Source organism: Cucumis sativus, chromosome 6, assembly GCF_000004075.3.
Source record: "Cucumis sativus cultivar 9930 chromosome 6, Cucumber_9930_V3, whole genome shotgun sequence".
NCBI classification, from domain to species: domain Eukaryota; kingdom Viridiplantae; phylum Streptophyta; class Magnoliopsida; order Cucurbitales; family Cucurbitaceae; genus Cucumis; species Cucumis sativus.
The window spans coordinates 23,523,592-23,550,329 of NC_026660.2; the positions used below are offsets into that span (position 1 = coordinate 23,523,592).

Genomic DNA, 26,738 nt, shown 5'->3' on the forward strand with positions numbered 1-26,738 from the left:
AAATGATCAATCCTATTTTATAACTCTTCAAAAACTTTATACAAGTATTCCAAATTATATAAAATTTGATGGTCACGCCAGTGTTAAAACATAAGGATTTAAAAATTAGGTTATAATTGGTGACAAAGACAACCTAAGTTGAAGAAATTTTGAAGGGATAAAAAAAAAAAAAAAAGTTAGGAAAGGTGGTGGTAATATGGGCATACCCATCCAAAACAATCCATAGATTAGAAAAGAAAAATATTAAACTAAATTAGAGAAAGAAAAAAAAAAAACAAAATATTTAAGTAAATATGGATATGGGGACTTTGAAAGAAAGGGACTTGTTTTGTGGGATGAAACCTCATTGTTATTATGAAGGGATATTTTGTTAGGAGGGAGGGGGGGTTAAAGTAGCAAAGATATTCCGCGGCCTTTGTTACGTCATCATCGCCCTATATTGGGCTGGCTACTCTTCCATTTTGGCTGCTTCCAGCCTGTCCTTCCCCCTTTTCTTATTTCTTACTATTTCTTTTATTTTCCCTTTTTTTCCTTTCTTTCTTTTTTAAATCTTTTTTTTTTTTAAAAAAAAAGCGTCTAATTATTTTCATTTTTGTCCCATTTCGTTGTTTCTTCCCCTTCTCTCTCCTAATTTCATTTTCTCCCTCTTTATTATATCTCTGACCCCTTCCCCTAGATTCTTCATTCTTAAGATTCTTCCTCCCTCTTCTTTCTCCATTCCGTTTCCTCAATCCCCTCCGCTCTTCAGGTATAATTTCTTCCCACTCTGTTCTTCTCTCTTCCATTTTTCAAATTTTGCTGATTTTTTTTTAATTTTGTTTAATTCATTTAGATTTTTTTTTCATTTCTAGGGTGTAGAGAGATGAAATTTCTATGGTTTTATTGATGTCTACTTCTTATTGTTATGCTTTGGATGATTCTCAGAATCTTCATCATCTCATTCCTTTATCTCTCTTTGTTTTCTGACGATTCTGTTTATCCGATCGTTGTCTCCGTTCCTGCGAGCGAATGTTTGATTTAGATTTTCGATTGTTAATTTTAGGGTTTTAGATCTGTACAAACAACATCGCCAAACTGTGCGATCCCCTTCTCGCAGAGCTACAGATAGCTCTTCCTTCTGAATCTAGAAACGCGAGGTTGTGAAGAAGAAAGACATGGCGGAAGAGCACAGATGCCAAGCACCTGAAGGTCACCGTCTCTGCGCCAATAACTGCGGATTCTTCGGTAGCCCAGCTACTATGGATCTCTGCTCCAAATGTTATAGAGATTTCCGTCTTAAAGAACAAGAACAAGCCTCCACAAAATCAACCATCGAAGCCGCTCTCTCAGCCTCATCATCTCCTTCTCCTTCCTCTTCCCCAATCGATCCTCCCCCTGTGCCTCCTGTTGTCGCCTTGTCCCTGCCGGACACCACCACAGATCTGACCATCCCTCCCCTTGCGGTGGTTGGATCTGATGTCACAAACCCGAACCCAAGCCCGAGCCCGAACCGTTGTTCGTCGTGCCGTAAGAAGGTGGGTTTGACCGGGTTCAAATGCAGATGTGGAACCACGTTCTGTGGGGCTCATAGGTACCCGGAGAAACACGGCTGCACCTTCGACTTCAAGTCAATCGGAAGAGAGGAGATTGCTCGAGCAAACCCCGTCGTCAAAGCCGACAAACTAGAGAGGATTTAAACGATTTCTTAGGCCTTATGACTCTACCATGGTGAAGATTGAGAGCAAAGTTCACGGTGGCCAATCATCCGATCACCTTCGCTGCCGTGCAATCTCTCTTTCAGCCGTCCGGTCCCCGTTCAACGTCGCACTCGCTGCTGCTACTGGTCTCTTTCTCTCTCTATCTCGCTACAATATAAAATTTAAGTGTGGAAGATGGGTTTTGTTGTAAAAAAATGAATTTCGATTTTTTTCCCCTTTTGGTTTCAGAATTGAAAGTATGAATCAATCTTTACTTCCATTGAATGGTGTTCATCTTTCTTCTCTACTTAAACCCATTGAACTTCTATGTCTTCATACATATATTCGTCATTAAGAACATAAAACCTATGCTAAATTAGAAATATCATGTGTTCGATCATTGTTATGTTTAATTTTCTCGATGTCTATCGTTTAGTTTCGGATGTTGCAAATGGTTTTGGGCTGCTTTGTGCAATGTATTTACAATATGTGCGTTGGTTGATCAATAGCCACACTTGTTTCCATGTCAATTTGCCATGGATTATTCTTTTTTTAATTGGTCCACCACATCATTTGTGAATGTGTCGGCCAAAAAAAAAAAAAAAGAGGATAATTGGGTTTGTGGGATGTCATCAATTCGCTACGTGTCGCTTCATTTGTTGTTTGAAACTGCCACATCATATGCTTGCATCGTCATCATAATGTATATTTTAGTGGAACACTTCATCTTGTTATTGTTGATAGACACCCTTGAAAACGCTATTTGATCAATACTTCATTTTTTTTTATGGATTGTTTTACTATTACTTTTCTTGATATTTTACTTATCTGACAATATGCAAATCAACTTATTTTATTCCTCCCTTTGATTATAAAGCAGACACAAATCACATTTTTGAATACAAGGTCATTTCACCTTTTTTATGATATTATATCTAAGTATATATATCTTTTTTCTAGAAGGTTTTACGACAGATGGATGGATGAACTAAATTAAGGAATGAGATCTATCCCACTTTTTAGATGTTTAATTTTTTTTTTTATCCTCTGGTGATGTCAAAGTTAACAACAATAGATTTTGCGAATCATACAAGCTCTCGTTCGGTCATTCTCGCTCTTTGCAGCTTGAGTCTCACAGATGTATCTTCTCTCCCCCTTTGTCTCATGGTCTCACTCTCCTGCTTTGGCTCTTTGATTTCACTTTTATTCTGGTTCTTTGAGAGAAAGAATGACCATAGCTCTGCTTGTGTGGACTCAGCCGAAGCAACTCAATATTTGGATCTTAAAAATGGTTTTTAAATAATTTTTTTCCACATAAAATTGACTTAATACGATGATAAGTAGTTTCACAATATTAAAATTCTTAGGTGGATTCTTGCATGGACGATTACTATCCATCGATATGAAGCAGAGTATCCTTCGCTGCCCTACATGATTGTTCGAGATCAAAACCGTAAAAGCTATCAAGTTTGTGAATCAAAGTATAACAATTTCTTCAATATTAATTTCCCATTTAGATTACTTGACTTAAACTTTATTCAAAATATATTAGAGTTATTAATGTTACCATCTTTCTTGAGTTATCATTCGAATTTTGTTTCTAGGTATGGATTATTTTCTAAGATTTTCAAATTTTCAAATGTGTCAACTGTTCAGTTTTTGTGTTTGACAGCAACCCTTCCAGTTATTAATGGACTTGGCTTTCAGATTAATAATTTAATTCTGATTTTTCTCTATAAACATATAATAGCAAAATGTAAATTATAAATTTATTATATTCATGCTCATGATTACGAAACAATATTCACAATTAAAACAAATATTCCACGATTGTTTTAAAATGTTTGATGGATTCAATAATTGGAAGAATATATTTGTATATTTAATATTATTTAAAGCATCGGGGTATCTACCTACTTAACAAAAAATTAAAAATGGTTGGAAAAAGTGGATAGTTTAGAAAGCTTAAAGTTTAAGCAAAGTTCTTTTGAAAAATGGTCAATTTAGTTTCAACAGAATTAGTTTTGATTGGAGAAAAAGGCAAAGCAAAGGCCATGTTTGATGAAATCATCAGTACCACAACTTGTGGGCGGTCGAGTAACGTTTCAACTCTCTCATTGACTAACTTCTCCACACAAACTCACCTTTTCCCTTACCAAATAAACACTTCTTTCTAATTAATCCATATTCCTTTTTCTTTAGTATATATTGCAATTTTTTCATTGTATATATATTATATATATATCCTATTGCTATTTAGCAAGTTCCTTCCAACTCTATTTTCTCATGGAATCATTTTAATGTGAACTTTAGCTTTTCGTGAACTCAACCAATTATGAAAGTGGGAAATACTTTGGGGCCGAAATTATTACATATTTTTTGCAACCTATGTAATAAGTGTTTTGTCACGTAATGATCGAGAATTCTCTTAGTACCATTCTCGTTTTTCATATATATAAACAAATTAAACCAAACTCTTCTTTATTTTTTAGAATGCGTTTGGGAGAAAAAAATTATAGGAAAAAATGATTATGATAATCCTAGTATTATGATAATATGTGTTTGAAGTTAAGGTTATTGTTGATAGTGTTATGGTAACTTGTGTTTGGGGAAATGAATATAAATGGTAGTGTTATGATAGTAAGTGTTTGGGGGAATGATTACTATTGTAATATTATGATAACATGCATATGAAGGAAGAGTTATGAGTGTAGTATTATGATAAGATGATCAAATAGGAGAATTTGTAGGGTTACTTAACCCTAATCCCCAATTTTGCAAACTCTTAACCCAAACCTGTTAGGGCCTAAACTCTTTTTCTAATCTCCTAAATCCCCACCCCAAACACACCCATGTTTATTTTATTGTATACATACATTGGACAATTAGGTATATTTTAGTTGAGAGAGAACGTCAAGGTTAGACTTTTAGTTAAAAATTTGGCATACATCATACCAAACATTGGAATAACGTTGGAGGATTTGAACAAATAACCACTTGGTTTGACACTACATTAAACTAAAGATTGACATAAAAACTTAAGTTGATGAATAAAGGTAAATTTAAAATTACACCCACACTTTCACATATTTCCATTTATTGTACTCAGAATATCAATGATAACAATATCACATTCCTCTTTTCAATCTTTAACCATTTGTTACAAAAATCAATTTCTATACTTTTACTTCCACATAACAAAATATTATTTTGGAATAAGTTCAAAAATTGAAATTGAAGTATTGAAACTAAAAATCAAACTTTTCTTATTTTAGATATAAGAGAGGGTCGATACTTATCTTAACCAAAAAAGTTATTTAACTTAAACTAAAATTTGACACTCATACGCCAATTGATTTATGTTATCCTCTTGATAATCAATGATTAATCAGGTAATAACTACAAGAATACTTATTAAATTAAAATTCTACTTACTAAGTTGATTAATTATTTGTCACATCATTAAGTTATTAAATTTATAGCGATAAAAAGAAACAGATTAATTACCAAAATTTTGTTATTTTAAAAACTGTTTACGAAAAAGTTGTTTTTTCTCCATTAACTTTTTTCTTAAAAAATAAGTTCTATCAATTTAAAAAAAAAAATATATTTTAGAAATACTTAAATAATTGATAAAATAAAATAAGAAACACGGGAAAATGAGAAAAAAAATAGGAGACTCGCCTAAGAAGATAACAAAAATAATATCATTTTGGTAAATAGTTTTAAAAATAACGAATATTTTGGTTATTAACGGAAGAAACGATAGAAATATTTTTCCAAAAATGACACGTGTACGAAAGTAGGGCCCGTGAGTCACGTGCAGTTTCGCAGATTTGTCCGTACACGTAATAGGTGGTCAGGTAAGGACTGAGGACTATGGCTAAAATCGAAAATCTCTAAACTTTCCCCCCTTTTCATATATAATCCCTTCAATGCTTTCACGTTACATACACAAAACTTTCCAAATTTTCCATTTCCTTTTCTTCCAATCACAATTTCTCTCTTTCTATTTCCTCTGCAAATGGCGGATTCCCATACAAAAACCCCCTTAACTATCGCCCTCGCCATCCTCGCCATCCTCGCCTTCGCTTCTCTCTTCTCTCCTGTTTCATCTTATAACCGCCCGCCACCTCGCCGGAACCTCTTCGTTCCTCGCCGTCGAGATCTCGATTCCCATTCTCCAGAACAGGTATTTTTTTTTTCAATTCAAACCTCCTCATTTTTCTATTGCCAATCGAAAGAAACGGACAATATGCTTTTAACTTTAGTTGATTCTTGAGTAGGGAAATCATCCCGGTCACTAACAATAGACTTACATTTTCATTTTATTTTTTCCATTTAATTCATTAGCGTTCCAAGTGGATGATAAGTTCATGTGCAAATTCATTTTTAGAAAACAATTAACTTTTTTTCCCTTTTTTTTTAGAAATTAATTTAAAATCATTCCTTAATTATAATTTTGGGTGTCGTTTATTTACTTAAATAATTTCTATTCATAAAAATTAATTTATTTATTTTTGGTAAACACCAAGTTTAGTTGTGAGTAATAAGACTATGTATAAATATATATTTGAAAAAGAAGCATATGCATAAAAATGGGGATTATTAATGAATGAATAAATGTTGTTACCTTAGAGAAAATTTGTAATAAGTACGGAAAATTTTCCATACTGAAATAAATATTTAATAAAATAATACTATAATCAAATAATCTAGGGTGATAGTATGTATTATCCGATGATTGAAATTTGTTAAGAAATGGTATTTAGTATTTAAGAGTATGGAGCCATTGGGGGATGGAAAAAGAGTTGAAGGATTTCCATTTCACACCTCTTTTTGTTTCTTACCCATATCTTAGAATTAGTATACCAACCAAACAGCCCCAACCCCCAACCCTCAACCCCCAAGTATCTATTTAGTACTAGCTAGGAGAGTATCGTTTTTCTTGCTTCATAACTAAAAGTAAATTTTGTAGAGTAAGGTATCTCTAAATTCTTATAGAAGTTGAATTCTTATGTCTAAAAATGTAATATTCAATCTTAAATTGATCTCAAATCATCCAAATTATATTTTGCTTTGATTTTGAACTAGATAAAGAATTCATGTTAACCAGATTTTGAGTTCAATTTCATTCCATCAATTTCCAATTTTAACCTTCTTTTTCTACTATTTTCAAGCTTCAATATTTCATTACAAGTTCGTCCTCAAAACAAGCCTCTAATAATATATTTTTATGCAAATTTCTGGTGGTGAACAAATTGGATTTCATGACATGTTAACGGATCTAATATATTGATAAAATAAAACCCTAACTATTTTGTTTTCGTTTTGTATGAAATTATTTAATTTAAAAAATCAAGAAGGATAGAGGGGGAGGCAAATTGCTACATAATAAATTCTTTTGTTTGTCGTTGTGTGGATTTGGATTAAGTGATTGAAATGTGAAAACGTTGTCACATGAAACTATTTTCTACTTACTTCCCCTCTATTTTATTCAATACAAACTCTGAAAATTTTGTGTTTAAATAACTCAACAACTCGTACCACTCAACTTAAATTATAAAGATTAAATTAAAATTTTCTTATTTAATATTTTATCGAGTTATATGGGGTTTCATCCCACTAAAATTTCTAATATTATTAAAATCTATATTACACATTATAAAAATATATATATTACAATTTATAAATACTATAATTCTATCATATTATTGAAGGTTTTTTTTTAAGTTTGTAATAGGTATGTTAAATTTTGATATTTATGAAATTTTTAGTTATTAGGAGGCTTAAATTTTAAGTTAATAAATAATATATTTAAAAAAACAAAAAGAAAATAAATAGATAATTTAAAACTCCATTGAATATCTTATTTGAACCAACCCGAAATTTTTAGTTGGTCCAAAAAAATCTCTCCAAACAACCCATTTTATATATAAAATTTGATGCATTATTTCAATCTTATTAAACAATATTTAATGAAATTATTACTCTAACAACTAAAAAATTGATTCTCTTCTTATTGTTATTGTTTGTTTGTTTTTTCTTATATATATTTTTTGTCTATGGTTTATGGTTTTTGAAAATATTATATGATTACAAATGTGGGGTAAGGAATTTCAAATTTTAAGTTAGGGAAGTTTATTAATATCTTAAACCTTTTGAAATTTAAGGCTTTCTTTCGTAACTTTTTTAATTCTTTAATTTCTTTTTTATTGAAATTAACCATACAAACACTATTTCAACTTTTGATTTTTTTTTGATTTTTTTTATTTGCTACCTCCTTTTTATCCAAAATTTAAAAGCAAGTTAAAATTTGAAAATAAAGAAAAAACTTATAGAAACCTTTTAATTTGTTTTGTTTTTTCTTTTTGGAATTTAGGTAAGAAGCCATAGATGGAAACCAGGCAAATTAAAAGAATATACCTCAACCAAGTTACCATATTTTACGAAGGAATAAAAATATTACCATACTCGACTTTTAAAAGGAAAAAAAGGACAACCAAGTGAGAATAGTGCAAAAATCAAAACTAATAATTTCATATATCAAATTAATCAAATATCCATTAATGTTTTCATTCTGATTTCAACATGAACAATAAAATGAAAGTATAGAAAGTGTAAAGTAGCATAGAATTTCAAAGCCCAAGTCCAGTTGTGTATAATGACCATGGCTAGATATTGAAAAACTAAAAAAGAATAGGTAAGTATTTCAATTGAAATCCAAATAACACGCCAGTCCATGAGTGATACATGTTTGAGAATCAAACATTACTATTATGATTTACGAACATCGGAGCCTTGCTTAATAAAGTAAACTTGAAAAACATTTCAGGTTCATATATCTCTTGTTGGTGTTGATAAAATGAGGATAACATGGCTAACGGAGGACTCTGCAGCAGCTGTGGTGGAATATGGCACATCTCCTGGAGTTTACACCAATCGTGAAAATGGAACTACTTCCTCATACAAATATGCATTATATGAATCTGGTAATATTCATGATGTAACCATTGGTCCTCTCGATCCCAACACCACTTATTACTATCAGTGCAGCTCGAACTCGGCCCGGAATTTCAGTTTCAAAACCCCACCTGCTCAGCTCCCCATCAAATTTGTTGTCATTGGTATGTATAGAAGGAAACTTCTGCTACACAAGAAAAACTTGTTAATGGCTTCAAGTTTTTGTACAAATAACCCATTTCCAGAGGTGTTTATGTGGAATGACCCATTCCTAAAAAACCTATGAAAATCGACCTATTGTTGACATTATAGAGCACTAATGTCCACTGTGAAATAATCGAAGGTCTTATGCAATATCGTTTTAATTGAGATTTTTAAAATCAACAGTTGGCCAACCGGTGATTAAAAATGAATATCGCGTTAGAGCTTTGATCATCTCGCAGTGGGTGAGGCATCTCTAGCACGATAATGCATCTATGACTTAGGCAAAAATTTGGTTTTGCATTAATTTTCAAGGGTTGGGTCATTCTGCATTAATGTCGCTACGATGGAGTCATTTATATCTCTAGAAACTAAGTCGTGTGTTAATTCTTATGATCAATGTTTTGGTAGGTGATCTTGGGCAGACAGAATGGACGGAAACAACTCTTAAAAATGTAGCGAAATCAGACTATGATGTGCTCCTACTTCCCGGTGACTTGTCGTATGCTGATTACATTCAGTCTCTATGGGACTCTTTTGGCAGGCTCGTCGAGCCACTGGCCAGCCAAAGGCCATGGATGGTGACTCATGGCAATCATGAAGTAGAGCGCATCCCATTGATTCATCCCCTCCCTTTCACAGCATACAATGCAAGATGGCACATGCCTTTCGAACAGAGCTCTTCAAGTTCCAACCTATACTATTCATTCAACACGGCTGGTGTGCACGTTATCATGTTGGGATCGTATACCGATTTCGACAAGAGTTCAGCTCAGTACGAATGGCTCGTAGCGGACTTGAAGAAGATTGATCGTGCAACAACCCCATGGATTGTGGTGCTTCTTCATGCTCCGTGGTATAACTCCAACACTGCTCACCAGGGAGAGAAAGAGTCTGTTGACATGAAGGCAGCCATGGAAGATCTGCTCTATCAAGCTCGAGTAGACGTGGTGTTTGCTGGGCATGTCCATGCTTATGAGCGCTTCGTATGTTTCTCTAACAATCAAGATCACTTTTTATTTACATTTAAGCGAAGTTGATATATCTTTCCTTACCTGAATAACCCTTTTAAATCATTTTATTATTGCAGACTCGTGTTTATAATGGGGAAGCAAACAATTGTGCACCAATATATATCACAATCGGCGACGGGGGCAACCGTGAAGGCCTTGCGAGCAAGTAATACTTCAAACTTGTTTTTCAATATATAACATTTTACAAGAGTTCAAACATACTTTATTTAGATACTGTGCGTTAAACTACTACTAGACTAAAAAGTTTAATCTTATGCAGGTTTATGGACCCGACGCCAACGATTTCATTATTCAGGCAGGCAAGTTTTGGACATGGCCGGTTTGAGGTGTTGAATGCAACACATGCACTCTGGAAATGGCACAGGAACGATGACGACGAAGTAGCTGTCGTTGGTGATTCATTATGGTTTAAAAGCCTCTCTTCTGATCCAGCTTGTAGAATATGAATATTGAAAAGGAAACAGAAACAATCGTTTTTTTTTCAGTTTAGCTTTACACATATATTCAAGGGAAATGTAAGAAATCATCTCTGTTGAATGAGTTTGTTTATATTCTCATAGAGAGGACCGCATGAATTTCATCTGCACTTTTGGCTCCGTCCTCCCTCACCATTGAAGTGAAGATCAGATAATGAAAAAGGCAAATTATAGAATAAATCTGCTTAGGTTATTAAGGCACCGCAGTCTTCTTTTCTTACACACATCATTTGAAATAATACTTGGGTACACAGTTTATATTGATTTGAACTTCCCTTTGTAATATGATATTCAGCATATAGTATTTTTACAATACAAGCAACACTAACTACTCTATAAGTTTTCTTTTGAAGTACCTATATAAATTAACTTAGCGCAAAAATCATATATCTCTATATTTAGATTTATCTAAGTATGTAAGTATGTATGTCACACGAAATGCTCTAGAAATGTAGGCTCCAAGGAATTCTCGAAGTCCCTTATAGCTAAGAATAACTTCATAGAAATTTGTAGAATGGTTTAGATGCTAAAAATCCTAGAAAATCACATTACTTGAGATCCATAAATTTTACACCAATGAATCCGGGAGTTATGTCTCCATTTGTAAGATAAGCAAAAGAAAAGCGAAAGACGGGAAAAAAGTAAAGTTAAAGGCTTGGACAATCTTACAAGGAAAAAAGTGAATGTGCAAGTCTTAAGAGTGAAAAAATATTTCTTGAAATGTCCATTGTTGTACAACCTTTATAAAAGTTCTTAACAACCTTTAATATGATTAAATATTGAAAATTATAAAATAAAATTTTAGTATTTGGGAGAAAGAAATGAAAGGTTTTTTGTTTGGTCCACGGATTAAGAGGAGGAAAAAGACTACACTTAATCCCTTTTATTCATTCTCTTCCCTCGTTTATTACCTCACTTTCATCATTTAATCATTTCATTTTCCAACATAATTCTTCTATTTTCCAATATAATCTTTTTCTTTTTTCATTTATTTCTTCTTCTCCTCAAATTAATTGTCTTATTTCTTCTTTTTTCCAAACGAAAAAAAGAAATATTGAAAATGAAAAAATATAAAAACAATGGAATCCAATTTTGTATATATGGTATAGGATTCACGATACAAACTTAAAATATAAATTTTTTTGTATTCTATTTACGGTACAACTTGAATAAGCATTTTTTACATAAATAAAAAAGTAATATAATTTGTTTGTATTGTGTATTGTGTGTATGGTCTAATTTTTTTTTTATATTAATATATATTTGTTGTGTGTTGGGGTTATAGTAGAAATGAAATATATAAATTATTTCAATACGATTTTTTGTCATTATGGAAAACAGTATGAACAAAATAAATAAGTTTAGACAAACAAAAAAAAAATTAATACAACTTTTATTTATATTGGTTTATGAAAAACATTCCATAAGTATTTCTTATGCATGAAAAAAATATAATTCATTTTCTTTCTCATGTAAGGTTGTCATATAAGAAAACAAACATTTATCATAAATTTTAAAAAATAGCACATTTTTTTAATGTATTGGATTTACAGATCAAATTGAACTACATATGAAAAATTAAATAATACATTTTCTTTGTGAAATGAATTTACGGTATAAATTTTAGAAACATATTTTAGACAACTAAACAAAAAATTAATACACTTTATTTTGTGTACTAGATTTAATGTAAACAAAATTTAAAAAACTACTATACAAATAAACAAAAACTTCACTTTTGAAAGTGTATAAGGTGTGGGTTCAAAAAAAATACTTATACAAAATCAAAAAAAAATTAATACAATTTTTGTGTGAATGCTTGGATTACGTTACAACCTAACTAAAAAATTGAATGAAATACAATTTTTGGTTGTAGAAGTTTTACTGTGAATAATTTACACAAATGCAAAAGATGTTAGCACATTTTTCATTTTGGATTGAGTTCAAAAAAACAAAAAAATTTAAAAATAATACAATATATATATATATATTTGTCATAATCCTTTACTTAATTTTCCTCTTAAATTGTTAATTAAAAACAATATATTGAAGAGAAGATGGAGCCAAATTGAGTAAAAAGTGTATCTTTTATCTGACAAAAAGATATATGCCTATCATCATCCTATGGTATGACACTATTGCCTCTCTCTTTTATTCCTTTCCTAAAGGTAACACTTTACGACTTTAACCATAAACGCTTTTTCTTTTTCACTTTCAATTTAAGTCTTCAACTTTTATAAATTTATCCTAAATTCTGAATGTGTTCGAGTCAAATATAATGGTAGATTTAAATTCATACGTATACGTAACTCTAAAGTCTAAATATCGCATGCATGCATATACGATATGTATTTATGTGATTTGAAGTTGAGCCATTCGTATTTTGCTAAGTTAAATAGTATATCTTTTATGTTAGTTGAGTCGTGTTATTCATTAACACATTTGACTAGTGTTTTTTATTCGATAAGTTTAAGATCATGTAATGTTCATCCAAATTATGTACTAATTAACCATCTTTAAGGTGAAAGGTCAATGGATCACAGGGTCACAAAATTTTCATTTAGGAAAATTGAAATGGATGACTATTTTAGTAATAATAATTAAGGATATAACAACATTTTAAAAAAATTGCAAATATAGCAAAACTATCACTAATAGCCTTCATATGATATATCGACCAATATTTGCAACATGGTCTATCAATGATAGATTTATATCATTGATAGAATTTGACAAATTTTGCTATATTTGCAAAAAAAAATTAAATTGTGCTATATACTTAATTAATTTGAATTTAATTGCTAAATTTGCAACTATCCCTTTAATTTAAACTTATTCAAATCATGTGTTGAAAATGATTGATATGATTTAAAATCTTTCCATAGGTAAGAAGTAATTAGTAGTAATACATTTTTTTTTTTAATTTGTAAAAGGTTATAATCTAACTTTTAAGTTTTTTTATTTTTTATTTTTAATTCTTGACCTACAAATTATTTGTTTAGTTCTTTAAATTTACCTAATATGTGTTTTAATAACATTTGTGGTTTATTTTTATATCATATAATATAACAACAAATTCAAATTAATCATTTTTAACCAATAAATTACTTGACTTTGGAGACAACATGAACATAAATTAGTTGACACAAGGTAAGGTGTTTGAATTCTTCACGATGTTTTATTTTTTAAAAAAATATAAAACTTACGTACCACAAATTACTTGTAGAAAAAATTGTCCACGATAGACATAGAGTCGTTAGAAGGTAAATGGAACGAAACAATCGATATATGCTATAATAATTTGTATAGAAAATTACAAGAATGAAGTGATTTAATTCTCTTTTACGAGGGAACAATAACAAAATATTTAAAATTTAGAAACAAAAAGAAAGAGAAATGATGTTATTAGAAGTGGGAGGCAAAAATGATATTCTATATATATAAAACTTTTAAATTAAGAATATACACTTCCAATTACTAATGCCAAAAGTAAGATCTGATATAGAATATACACAACAAGATGGTAACAAACTCATGCTCTCCATCACACATAAAGTAATATGCAAAATTGTAAACAAATCTTAAGACGTAGAAAAACTTGATTAATTAAAAAAAAAAATCTTTTTTATATTTTAGATCATTTTAATCCACAGCAAATACAGTAAAAGCAACAATGACCAATAATAGATCTATGACATCAATTATGAGAGCACCTTGCTTTATTCTTTTACCATCACATCAATCTAAACAAGAAATCAAATAAATATAGTCAAACAAATGTTTTCATATTTAGAAGAAAATTATATTGTACATAAGGTAATCTTGTCACACTGACAATATTTTTTCATAGTAGTTAAAAGAGAAAAAGTACCCTGGAAAATATATTTCTAGTGGTTTATTCAATCCAAATCCAACGACTATTATATACGAGAGACATTGACATTATGAAAACTAATCAAATAATTTAACGAGAATTGAAAGAACGACGAATGAGAGGTAGTAAAGTGTAAAGGGAAGAACAATAAAGGGAAGGTGGCAAAAGAGGATTGAAGAAAGGAAGAGTCATAGAAGTGTGGTTGATAGAGAAAGTTGAAAAAGAGTATCAAATTGACAAAACACACAGTGAAAAAGCTGGGATAAGAGATAATATTGAGGGGATGGAAGAAGGGAAGATGGATGGGATAGGAATGACATATATATCATTATTATGCCTTTTTACTCTTAGAAAATATGGAAACTTTAAAAGAAAACACCAAAGCAAGTGTGGTTAATAATATGACACGTTCAAAAGTACTTATTCTTGTTGGTTGCAAATAATGATCTAAGAATGTATATATCAATGCACCATATACACAATTTTGCATCACACATCCCACCATTAACATAACCCCAACTTTATTCAGTTGCTTGTTTGCCCTCTGATATTAACTTATAGGTTATGTACTTACTCTTTCTTAACATCCCTAACCCTTAATTCCCATTATTATACGCATAACAATTTGGGTTTAACTAAAAGATCTAATAGAGATGTTCAATCTAAATGAACAGAGAAAAGAACAAAAACAAATCAATTATATAAACAATGAGAAGACCTATTTTAGAGCTCTAGAACTACCTAATAAAACAAAAACTAAGAGTTAGAAAAGATCGAAGAGTTGTGGCTGAAATCCTCAGCCTTAAATCTCACGGATTTGCCATGGTTGTGCTAGTCAAGGCTATGGTGAGCAAATACCCCATCAAGCGTGTGTCATTGTACCCCTAGTTTAGGAAATCCCATAGTGAAAATGATTAATCCTCTTTCAAATCTAATTCATGAGATTAGTTTGAAAATCATAATTGACTAATGGTATATATAAATACACAATCAATATTTCCAACAAATGTATAACTTCTTTCTCATTCGAAAAAATCTAACCTAATATTTTACTACACTCTTTTCTCCATCTCTAACTAAAAAATTCAAGCTAGTGTGGTGCATACTAGACGATCACCGTGTACAATATTTTGTGCACATGTTATCTCATTTTCATATTATAAAATCATCGATTGAAGTCAAGTGTGTGAATTGTCTTTGTGCAATAATTTGTGTATCAACATCATATGAGATGAATAAAAATTAGCTAGAGTAACCAACCTAACCTATGTAACACTTAGAGAATTGGGAATCTAGATTTTGTATACCTAAGGAACTTGGCATGCCTTCTCATTCCTGCCTATCTAGTCATGTCACTAATGCCTAATTTTGAAGTTTTTATACACATGTACCAACCAAAACAAGAAATTGTACATTATTGATATTATTGGTAACTCCTCCTCCTACTAGCTACTATTATTATTATTATTTGAAATGTCTCAAAAAACCATTCCTCTCATTTCAAACACGTCCATTCATTTATGTACTTTTTGGTTGTCATATCGTACGAACTAAACAAATTATTTCCTAAAGGAAGTTTGCATGATATTTTAAACATAAGTTGCATTATTAATTTATTATGATAAAATATTATCATATAGCTGTTTGATTAAAAATTGATTGTAACATAGGGTTACTCTATTTGAATCAATGCTGCAAATTAGTAAAGACGTTAGAAAAAATAATATATACAAATCAAAATGAGTACTCACAGACGTTGTGCTAAATACAAATCAATTTTATAGTCAATAGTATGCAAATTATTACAAGTTAATTAAGTTAACCTCTTTTTAACCAAAAATATAGTAACTTGAAATTTATTAAGATTAATAATTATCTTATATTTATAAAAGACATTGAAAAGTATTAATGAATGTTATTTAATAATATTGATATTGAATCGTTTGATTTATAAACATAGGAATGGTATCTTTCAACGATAAGATACTATCTATCTTATACATACATAACTACAACAATAGTTTGCAAGTGACTTCTAATAAATGACTAAGTTTGAAGACTTCTTTTTACAATACACTAGATATGTTTTTGACATTGAGTAGTTTTTTTCTGTTTAATATAAAAGAACTCAATTAATTTCTAATTGCAAACTTGGGCAATCAAGTTTAATGGTTTGCAATTCCAATGTAAATGAACTTCCAAGGAATTAAGTATATTTATCCAAAAAGTAGTGTTATAGAATAATATTATAATGCGTTTTAATTTTGTATTATATATATATAAGAAAAAAAAGGGGTTAAATTGAATAGTAAAGATTACTTAAGGGTATGGGGAGGGGAGAGGGTGTGTGTTTGTGTTAAGTGTTATATCAAAGAGTACAAAGAGATTCTCTTAATTGCACGATTCAAACCAAACCGCACCTTTTTCTTCTCATGTCTTATCCTTTTTGCCTGATAAAGTCATTCCTCCTTCAACCATTTCTAACCATTTCTACTTTTTTTTTCATTATTAAACCAAACACCTTTTTCTTCTCTTCCTTTCATGTATATGTATATTCAAACCTTTCTTCCTTAGAGGATGAAAAATACACATGTCTAAATGATCTTGCCTACATAAAGAGATAAGAAAGTATCTAGATGCATCCGGTGTGAGTTAAACGTGTGAGGAAATATCTACCAGTTAAATTAAACCTTTTCATCTCTTTAGAAACTTAGAGATGTTTGAATGTGTTAAAAAAAGAGAAAGAAAGTTCATTTTCATTTAAATTCTTTTGATAAGAAGTGTTTAAGTTCAACGTGGTGTCGATAGTTTTTTAACAACATTAAGCTATTAATGTGAAAAAGATTAGTAATTGAATTTATGGGAGTCCTAAGTTTGAATGCATTTAAGCTCGGTCGAGACGGTAGTTAATTAATTATATGAAACTAACTCCATGTGAATATTTGACTAATTAAAAAAAATCTTCTTTATGAATATTTTGTTTATATTCATTATTGGACTTCTTATAAACATTTCTCTTCCTACTAATTAATTTTATAACGTTGGTTAATTATTATGGAAAATTCCAAACTTCACACATAACCTTTTTTAACAAAATTAAATAAATTGCAAATCTAACCTAAATGAGATAACATATTATATTATTATCGTAATGTATAAACAACTAAACTCTATATAGTAATGTATATAATTGGTTAATATAAAGAGTATAATCTCATTGTCTTGAATTAATATATAATAGTTAGAATTACGTAAATTAATGATAACTATATCAAATAAATTGTATTAAATGCATCCATAGAACATAGGAAAAAAAAACAGCGGATAACAAATATTTATCCTTTCAAAACATCCATAAAATTAGAATGCATGATACATATATAAACATAGATAAAGATTGTGAATTTTGATATATATATATATTTAAAATTTAAAATGGAGAAGAAGATAAAATATAAATGGATGTGGCATTAAAATTAAAAGATGACGAAGATGACGAAGATGATGATGATTTTGATATTTATCGCCTCCTTGCAGCAGTTTCTCTTTGAGCATTGAAATAGACAGCAGCAACAGGAAGACCCAAATCATTCTCACAAGAAAATCTTCGAGTGTTGAAACGATCCCTTGATGAAGGAGGATTCACTACTGACCGACGCTGTTTTTGTTTGAACAGAATAAACACAAACCTGTGAATTCCTATTGTTGGCTTTGGAATTTCATAGCTCATTTCTTCTTTTCCTGTCTCATATATATATTCCACATCCCAAACATTTTCAATTAAAATTAATTCAAAACACAAATACATTTATTTATTTATTTTAAAAAATAGTAATCCTTACCAAAAGTAGCATCAGTAGTTCCTGGAATGTCAGTCACCAACCTGAAAAATAAAAAGATCCAAATAAAGGTAAAAAGTTAGGTCATTACCATTTCCAATTTGTTGATAAAATTGAAATTGGATTCAAACATAAATTTATTGTTTTGGTAATGGGTTTTCAATTTTGCATCTTTAAAATAGAAAAAAAGATATATATATATATATATATATTTAAAAAAATACCATTGAGAAAATCATACAAAATAGGCTCTAAATAGAAAGAAATTACTATTTTGGAAATGGGTTTTCTCAAAGTTCAAATTTTTTTTTCAACAATAGAGAGCTCAAAATTTAAAAATGAATGGAAGTTTTTTATATATATACCAGTGAAGGTGTTCCCTCAAGTAAGGATCACTAGGGCCAGGAACATCAGGGTCAACCATAACCTAACCAAAAAAAAAAAAACAAAAAGCTATCAATCTTTTATTTAAGAAAAAAAAAGGTAAAAAAAGATAATGATTTACCAGAGTGAACAATGGTCTCATATCTTCTCCTTGAATATGAACCCTAGGTTTGAAGGAAAGAGAAGAAGGGAAGAATTCATGGCCATTGAGGACTTGTTTGTTATTGGTGAAAGTGACAGACATTTTAATGGTTGGACTGAAGGGATCAACAACATCTCCAATTACTCTTCCAAGAACAAGAGGATTCTGCAGCTCACCTGATCTTACTTTTGATCTAATTGCCATAATTTCAATCCTTTTTTCTTTCTTTTTCTTTCAGATTTGAAATAAAGCACACTCTCACACACTGTCTTTCTTACAGGACCCTTTTATTTATAACTTCCTCGAGCCTTAACTAAACTACAAATATAAAGTTATAAAGTTACTTTTTTGGTACAACTTTTTCAGTCTCAATTATATAATATTACACAATATTATGAATATATTTTGTTAAGGAGATACTAGAAGACAGAGAGGGGTCAGTAAGCTGGGAGATTGAATCAGGATAAAAAGATGGAGTCCAGTTATATATTACTCTGATCAACGTAATTAGCTTCCTTTAGTAGAGGAATTAGTAGTTACATATTTAAGTATATGCTGAATTCCCTTTTTAGGGTCATTGTTTGACATGTGATTTACCTAATTAACAATAATTATCTAATATAATTTGAGAGTTTTATACTAAATTTTATGTTTAGTTTTCAAAATTTTAAAAATTGAATTTGAGTTAAATACACGATCTAATTTAATTTTGTGTTTAATTAAAGGTTGTCGTACTTTAATTCGTCGTATTTGGATTAGTCATGGACATAGAGATTTGAATTCAATACTTTTTGTCGTTGTGAACATACAAATATTAGTTAAGTTAAGCTTACATGTTAGCTTTAATGGAATAATTTGTATAGCTTTATGATTTTTTTTAAATGACAAATATAAGTATCATAAAAGTAAAAAATTTAAAGACCAATTACACTTTTTAAAGTTCAAAAGCGTTATGATATTAACATGAAAATTGCAATGACCTAGATTAATCCTTTTTTTAAAAATTCAATATACTCAAAAGATTTAGAAACTTTCTTCTTAACCTCTCTTTTTTTTTTATCCGGTAGAGATAAAAAATTTCAAATCACACCCTTTTTGATTGCATATACTTTTCAACCACATTCCCTCATTAACAATAACGGATCCATAAATTTTATATAGTGGAAAGAAAAAGATATAGAAATCATGTTTAATTATACTTAATTGATTAATTTTGATTTTTAATCTTACTATTCAAATCGACCCATTATCTTTAAAATTTAAATTACTAAATATACCACGTGTAATTTAAAATAATAATAAGTAACTTATCTACTCACCTATTTTAATCTAATGGAATTCATTGAGAAAACATGCAACAACACCTAATCCACCCAAAAAAATCAAAATCAAAACCTTGTCTTTAGATCAACATCACAACATAAAATGTAAGAATAACTATATATATAGATTAGAAAAATGTGTAATTAAGAATCAAACATTCTCTTCATCCTCCTAATTTCCTTAGAACTCAAACCAAAAGCCTTCTCCAAAAGCTCTTCTTTAATCCCAGACCCAAAAATGGCCGCAGCCATTTTCTGAGTCCCCGGATTCTGACTATTGAAACACCCAAAAACCGTCGCTCTTCTCTTCCCAACGTTCATCTGAAAATGAACCACCCCTCTCGGTATCACCATCACTTCCCCTTCTTCAATTACCTTCGCGTAAACCCTGTTCCCCGAGTCTACAAACCCCGCATAAACCTTCCCCTCAACCACGTACACCATTTCCGCCGCTCGTGGGTGCACGTGCGGCGGATTTATTGCCCCCTCTTTTAGATCGACGCGTACCAACGACATTCCCAGCGTGTTCAATCCTGGGAAATTGATTGAGTTTGCCGCTACGGTTGCGAATCCAGTTCCCGAGAAGGGTCCGGCGGATTTTGCTCCGGAGAAGACGAAGTCGTCTGCTGTGACGGCGGTTGAGTTCTTGCATAATTGATCTGGAAAAGATTTGGGATTTGGGATGCAGAAATCTTGTAGTGGGTCGGGATCGGAGGCTATGGCGATTGTGAGAATTAATAAAATGGATATGGGGATTTTGAGGAACATTTTGATTTGAATTTTGTGAGTGATCAAATTTGTTTGTGAAGCTTGATGAGTCCAATAATCTTGGGATAGTTGATGGGTTTATATGGAAGGATCAAGGAGGGAAGAGAGCTTTCCCTTCGTATTTTTTTATTATATCATTAAATAATTAAATTCAATAACTAAACATAATATGATTAATTTATTTAATAAACTTTACTTTTTTTTCTTTTTTCCTTGCTAGTTTCATATTTTTTTATATATAAAATTTTCTCTATTGTTTATTATTTATTTGTTTCATCTTATATATGCATTTTATCAATATAACATAACCCTTTCATATTTAGTTCATCCACATTTTCTTAAATGACTTTGGATATATATTCATATGGTATCTTCTCTTTTAACATTATTATTTAACAATCTCAATAAAAGTCAACTTCATTAAATGATTTAATAGAATGAGTGTTGAATATATATATACATCTTTAATTATTATTACTCTTTGCATTATGATGATATTTTTATCACCCATGGCCATCATCAATTCATTACTTTCTTGTTCTCCACCACCCCCTTTATCATTTCCCCTCCCCTTTTCCTCCCATATTCTAACTAAAGAAGTTAAAATAAATAAGTAAGCAAATCGTTACACACTTAGATTTCAAGTAAAAGATGATAAACATATAATTGAAAAACAAATTAAAACTTTGAGAAAACCACATATCAAATGTTTTCATGCATAAGATGTGATATATTTATGATTATTTCATATAGTAAAGTTTTAATGTAAGGCATAATATACTTGTGAAAATGGGGAATAATGCCATGATTGTATATCATGGAATGATGGTGTGCATGCTTGTTTGCTCACAACATTAGCTGCCAACCACTATATATATTTATTTTTACTTGAGGCTTAAGGAAGAAGGATGGTGCATGAATGATTAATTATGTAGCCCATTTGTAATGTGGGGGTTATTATTACTTGCGTTCTTTTGATTTCATTTCCCTTTATAATTACATTTATATATTACACAGTGGTCAAAATTATTTGGACATGTTACATATACACACACATGATGAACAAAGATTAAAAAGTAACATTTTATTTAATAAAGTTGAAATCATACTAATTATATTATTCTAATAAATAAAAGCAATTAAATAAATAAAACAAGACCATACTAACTATAACTAAACTAATAAAGTCGGTCAAAATGAGTATTAACTCAACAGGTCAACTAGTATAAACAAATTTTGACATGAAAATATGGTCATTCCATTTGCTTTTTGGGTCATCCATTTATCTCAAGATATAACTTTAAACAACAAAACTTCTGAAATTATGAAAGACCACAAACAACTGTATGTGTCTATCATAACACAAATAATAGTCTATATTGGTTCAATACAGTCTATCGTTTTGCTATATTTTATAAATATTGATCTACTTTATATTATATTTGAAAATATGCCTTTCCCTAGTCATTAATTTTTTTTTTATACTTTTATTAAAGAAAAGCAAGTGGGAAAATATAATTAGAAATCTTATTTCAAATATATATTTATTTTTAATCTAAGATGAACTGCCAGCATTTGTTAACTTTTTCTTCACTCCCACCTCCTTTTTCTTGTCGTTGAAAATTGTCTATAAGCTCATAATTAATAGAATTGCACCAACCACTTTATTTCGTAGTAATACAATAGAGATTTTTTTTTTTGTAAATGTATTGTAATAAATGTTGAGGTGTGGAGAACATATAGGTGTCAGTTGAGCTAAACTCATTTTTTTTCCCTCCTTCTGAGTTCTAACATGATGGAAAAAATCTCTAATTCAATAAATAGTACGTTACATGTCAAATGAGATAGACTCACATTCATATAAAATGACAAAATTCAGAGTACAACACACCTAAAAGATAACTAGTTTATTCTAACCAATTAATTTCAAAGTCATAATTTTGGCTTAAAAAAGAGAAGTCTTTTCACTCATATATATTATATAATAATAAAAAATATATATATATCAATTTAGACCGTAAACAAATAATTATATCAATCTAAATCATCCATTTCATTTAATTCAAATACACTTATAAAAGTTGAAAATTTAAAAGAATATATTTACGTAAGTTCGAAGTTTAATTTGATACAACCTAAAACTTACTTATTAAATTGATACAATTATTGAATAGAACCCAACCCTACATAGATCCGGATGTTTTTGCCCTACAATAAAATAAGCAAAAACATACAAGGGAGAATGTCAATTGAGCTTTGCACAACGATGGATTAACTTTCTTACTACTTACAAACATTTTTTTTCACACCTAGAAGATACTTCTGCAAACACACAGGAAATAATCCGAACGCACCCTAAATCTCCACCTCAAACATGATGTAATATCATTGAAAAATATCAACCCAAAAGCAACCTAAAATGAAAGAGACGGCCACCTCAAAATTCTAACTCTATTCTCTATGGCAGATTGATGCACGTTGGAAGGAAATCAAAATATAGTTGGCAATCGGCATACACCAAACCATGCAAATTAATTATTAACTATTAAGTAACAAAGTCGTGGAAAGCAAACCTGATTTAAGAACCAAACAACAAATAGCAACCTCACTACTACAATTTCATTTATAAATCGATGACATGAAAGAAAATTTGGGAGCTTTCTGCATCTCCTGATTCTCATAGAGAATACTAAAAACAGATATGTCAAAACACCCAACTCTTACAAATTCGCTTGCTCCCGTTTCCTTCCTCACACGTTAATGATAATCATGTGTAATCGGGGTATATTACAAAACAATACAAATGGCTTAAATGAGCTAAACACCAAGAAACAGAATGAGAGGATATTGGGGATTTGGGATGCATCTTTTCTAACATTACCGAACTGCAAAACAACTAACAGCTGTGGCTAGTAATCAATTTTGAAAACTTCCCTTGTGGCCCTTAGATACAATCAGTCAAAAGAAGATATGTGTAAATTCAAACAAAAGCTGGCCATGGAGCTATCTTACTGGCAAATAATACAAGCTGGCTTTACTAGATGTGGCCTATGGTAACTAAGAGGTTTTGATTTAATACTACCCAAGTTATACATACAATGCAAGAGCTATGAGTATCTGTAAAACTCAATCAATAGCCATACATTCATAAACTATACGAAATCTATAATCTGTAGAAACAAATATTTTGATGGCATTGTCATTTAACCAAAAAAATAAAAAAAAAAAACAAAACAAAACCATGCAAAGCTTCCATGCCAATGCTCCTAACATATCAGTGGATAGATTTATCAAAGTGTTAACCTTGCAGCTTGGAAGATTAAGAGTCCCTTGACAGTGCTCCTGCCTCAGTTTTGATAGAAAATATCATCACAGATGATGCTCGTGCTCAAATAAAACAGCCGAAAAAGGGTTATAAAAACAAGTAATTAAAACATATTTCCTGATTTGGAAATTTGTATAAATGAAAAGCACGTGGAATGCTATTTGCTTAAAGTGTATATAGAAAAGAAAAGAGAGTTCAGGGGGCTTGGAAAAATATACAAGCAGAGAAGATAGATACAGAATCCTAGCAAGTCTCTAGAAATGAACCTGTGGAAAAAGAAAAGAGAAGTTCGTCATTTGTCAACAAGGACTGCAATTGACAATTGCTCAAAGTAATGAATGCTTGTAAAGAAAGGCAAATGTTTTCAGAATTATGACTGTGGAACAAGTAGGATCGTCAGAATCCTTATGGGGCGGATATAATCTCATACAATTCTCAAATAGACTTGAAGACCTCCACAAACTTTCTATTCATATTCAAACTGAACCTCCACATGCATATACTTTCTCATCAACTGGACAACGGAAAAGGTAAAGTTCGCTAACGTTTGGCATTCGTCATGGGTTTTGACCTCGGAAACAACCCCACATATGATCAACTTTTTCAAATTGGGGCACCTTCCTAGAAGTTTTCCCATCCATTCAGAGAAAAATTCACTAACTACACTCCATCCAAGTTCAAGCACTACCACATTCAACAAATGAGATGACCCCTGCAAGCTATGCTGAAGAATTCCATCTTTCAAATCATAACATAGTGATAGATGGCTTAACCTAGGAAAACACATACAAATAGTCTCTAAATCCACTACCTCATCATCGTCATCAAATACAACACCCCAAAGCCGAAGCTTCCTTAACTTCGATGATTTTGAGATCATGTGGTAGAATTTTGGCCACATAATTGTAAAGTTGCAGACATCTACAACCTCAAGATTTTCCATATTCTCGCCAATATCAAGATGGATAACACTTACATCATCAATTCTTAGAACTCTCAAAGCTCCCTTGCTAACCACTTCAAATAGCTCAAGAGTGCAATCTTTTAAATGCATTACTTCAAGGGTATCAGCCTCCAGTATAAACTTGTCCAAACTGATTGCTTCGACATATATGTCTTTCAATGAAGAACTGCTAACTTCCATATCAGACATTGCAATATCGGGACTGATCAGAGCCAATTTCTCAAGTTTAGGACAAGTAGTCAGAAGAAGGGTCAAATCCAATGTAGAGACACTGACATGACTCAGTGAAAGTGACTTTAAGCAAGGGAACTTCTGATAACTGGGTTCTACACCTGTTATAGAATTATGAGCCAATGCTAGCACTTCAAGCTTCTGTCGACCACACTTCTCAATAATATTGAAGATTGGGGTTGTCTTCACTTTATAGTGCAGTTGGCGCAAAGTGTCCCTCGTATACATGAGCCAAGCCATCACGGGTGCCGCAGAGAATTCATCAACTTCTTCCATTGAAATTGCCAAATGTTGCAGCGCAGTCGTCTGAAATATTGTTTGAGTTATAAGAATTTCTAATCTGCTGGTTGAGAGTTCATGATAGACAGGCCAATCCAGAGAATCGAACGAGAGGGTGTGGAGGTGATTGCGCCAAGCCTCTCTCCATTTCTTGCAAGTTACCGAAGCGATCACTGCATCTCGGGCACCTCTGAGCTGGGAAAGTATGTTACCGATCACTTCAACAGGAAGATGCTCCATCCCCAAAATAGGAAGCACAAGATGAAGCAGCTACTTCCAGAAATTTACACAGAACATCAAATTCCAGCACCCAAAACCATGAATACACACACACCGAATAACAGGATTTAAAGCCGCCTAGTGTCCATCATCTGTACTATCTGCAGCAGTTATTAAGAAGCAAAAAACAAATAAAAAAAAAAAGGGCTTTCAATCAAAACGCAAAAGTAATTCAATACAAATTCCCAACAGAAAACCTGGATCTGAAACAGAAAAAAAAAAAAAAAAAATCTCACATCTAAAGTAGTAATGAAATCTAGAATCTGGGGTTTTACTGAAACGACATTGCACACTCGAAATCCCCAGAACATCCAAATTTGTATTGGAAATGGATCGTCAACAAACAGAACAGACTAATTAATCAACTGTTTGAACCAATCAAATTCTCTATAGAAGTAATCGAAACGTTAATCTATCAATCTGAAAAGGTAATAATCAGAATAGATGACTTGGCTTACTCGATACTGAGAGGAAAATGATCCCGATCGAACTTGAACACCGGCGGCCATAGCAACTGGCTGGCCAAATGAAAAACCTAGATGATAAACAGGGGAAGGAATTGGGGAATTTTGGGAGTTGGGGAAATTGAAAAATGGAAGAAAGATAAGATCGGAATCGGAGCTTTGAATTCCACAGCTTGAGAAAAAGGAAGAGATAGGAAAATAAAAAATAAAAAATAAAAAAATAAAATTATAATAAATAATGAAAATAAGGAAAGTGGAGACTGAGAAGGGTTTTGCGTTTGCGTGAGTTAGGTGTTTTCAACCTCACCCAATGCTCCACACCCTACACCCTACGCCCCTTCCTCTTTCTTTCTTCCAAACCCTATAAATCAAAGACATGAATCACATGTTCTTTTCATTAATATAATCAATGTTATTATTTCGTAATTACAATTAAATTTAAATATTCCTTTCACGTTTATACTTGCAATTTTTTCTTATTTACTACGGTTACTCTAACAAACAGTTTGTCATGATC

At 31.0% G+C, this 26,738-nt stretch overlaps 5 protein-coding genes across 7 annotated transcripts; 2 read left to right on the plus strand and 3 right to left on the minus strand.

Annotated features, from left to right (window-relative positions):
• The first annotated feature begins 576 nt into the window (after positions 1-576).
• On the plus strand, positions 577-2,059 carry LOC101211758 (zinc finger A20 and AN1 domain-containing stress-associated protein 6). Its single transcript, XM_004143267.3, has 2 exons — positions 577-748; positions 1,043-2,059. The coding sequence occupies exon 2, from the start codon at positions 1,155-1,157 to the stop codon at positions 1,674-1,676; it is 522 nt and encodes a 173-aa protein (XP_004143315.1). The 5' UTR covers positions 577-748; positions 1,043-1,154; the 3' UTR covers positions 1,677-2,059.
• A 3,552-nt stretch (positions 2,060-5,611) lies between these two features.
• On the plus strand, positions 5,612-10,672 carry LOC101212320 (probable purple acid phosphatase 20). The gene is made up of 5 exons (XM_004143270.3): positions 5,612-5,868; positions 8,512-8,803; positions 9,252-9,826; positions 9,931-10,019; positions 10,134-10,672. The coding sequence occupies exons 1-5, from the start codon at positions 5,701-5,703 to the stop codon at positions 10,318-10,320; spliced, it is 1,311 nt and encodes a 436-aa protein (XP_004143318.2). The 5' UTR covers positions 5,612-5,700; the 3' UTR covers positions 10,321-10,672.
• A 6,861-nt stretch (positions 10,673-17,533) lies between these two features.
• Positions 17,534-18,871, minus strand: LOC101212565 (CEN-like protein 2). Its single transcript, XM_011659396.2, has 4 exons — positions 18,569-18,871; positions 18,429-18,490; positions 18,067-18,107; positions 17,534-17,965 (listed from the first exon to the last, which is right to left on the minus strand). The coding sequence occupies exons 1-4, from the start codon at positions 18,791-18,793 to the stop codon at positions 17,745-17,747; spliced, it is 549 nt and encodes a 182-aa protein (XP_011657698.1). The 5' UTR covers positions 18,794-18,871; the 3' UTR covers positions 17,534-17,744.
• Positions 18,872-19,911: 1,040 nt separating this feature from the next.
• LOC101208561 (germin-like protein subfamily 3 member 2) lies at positions 19,912-20,752 on the minus strand. The gene has a single exon (XM_004143334.3). It carries the CDS (start codon positions 20,677-20,679, stop codon positions 20,056-20,058), a length of 624 nt encoding a protein of 207 aa, XP_004143382.1. The 5' UTR covers positions 20,680-20,752; the 3' UTR covers positions 19,912-20,055.
• Positions 20,753-24,091: 3,339 nt separating this feature from the next.
• LOC101212800 (F-box/LRR-repeat protein At1g67190) lies at positions 24,092-26,558 on the minus strand. 3 transcript variants are annotated; one of them, XM_004143272.3, is made up of 2 exons: positions 26,216-26,558; positions 24,092-25,858 (listed from the first exon to the last, which is right to left on the minus strand). In XM_004143272.3, the coding sequence occupies exon 2, from the start codon at positions 25,716-25,718 to the stop codon at positions 24,471-24,473; it is 1,248 nt and encodes a 415-aa protein (XP_004143320.1). In that variant the 5' UTR covers positions 25,719-25,858; positions 26,216-26,558; the 3' UTR covers positions 24,092-24,470. The 3 variants fall into 3 exon arrangements, with proteins under 3 accessions (XP_004143320.1, XP_011657702.1, XP_011657701.1); XM_011659400.2 differs by having other exon boundaries at positions 24,092-25,849; positions 26,216-26,553; XM_011659399.2 differs by lacking the exon at positions 26,216-26,558 and adding an exon at positions 25,994-26,206.
• Positions 26,559-26,738: the final 180 nt, after the last annotated feature.

What these genes read in the sequence shown, in the direction of transcription:
- LOC101211758 (XM_004143267.3), top strand. Translation starts at nt 1,155, where the DNA reads ATGGCGGAAGAGCACAGATGCCAAGCACCTGAAGGTCACCGTCTCTGC.
- LOC101212320 (XM_004143270.3), top strand. Translation starts at nt 5,701, where the DNA reads ATGGCGGATTCCCATACAAAAACCCCCTTAACTATCGCCCTCGCCATC. An exon ending in ATTCCCATTCTCCAGAACAG is followed by an intron (nt 5,869 to 8,511) that starts GTATTTTTTTTT and finishes AAAACATTTCAG; the next exon opens with GTTCATATATCTCTTGTTGG. An exon ending in CGTGAAGGCCTTGCGAGCAA is followed by an intron (nt 10,020 to 10,133) that starts GTAATACTTCAA and finishes AATCTTATGCAG; the next exon opens with GTTTATGGACCCGACGCCAA.
- LOC101212565 (XM_011659396.2), bottom strand. Translation starts at nt 18,793, where the DNA reads ATGGCAATTAGATCAAAAGTAAGATCAGGTGAGCTGCAGAATCCTCTT. An exon ending in TGAGACCATTGTTCACTCTG is followed by an intron (nt 18,491 to 18,568) that starts GTAAATCATTAT and finishes TTTTTTGGTTAG; the next exon opens with GTTATGGTTGACCCTGATGT. An exon ending in AACTACTGATGCTACTTTTG is followed by an intron (nt 17,966 to 18,066) that starts GTAAGGATTACT and finishes TATATGAGACAG; the next exon opens with GAAAAGAAGAAATGAGCTAT.
- LOC101208561 (XM_004143334.3), bottom strand. Translation starts at nt 20,679, where the DNA reads ATGTTCCTCAAAATCCCCATATCCATTTTATTAATTCTCACAATCGCC.
- LOC101212800 (XM_004143272.3), bottom strand. Translation starts at nt 25,718, where the DNA reads ATGGAGCATCTTCCTGTTGAAGTGATCGGTAACATACTTTCCCAGCTC.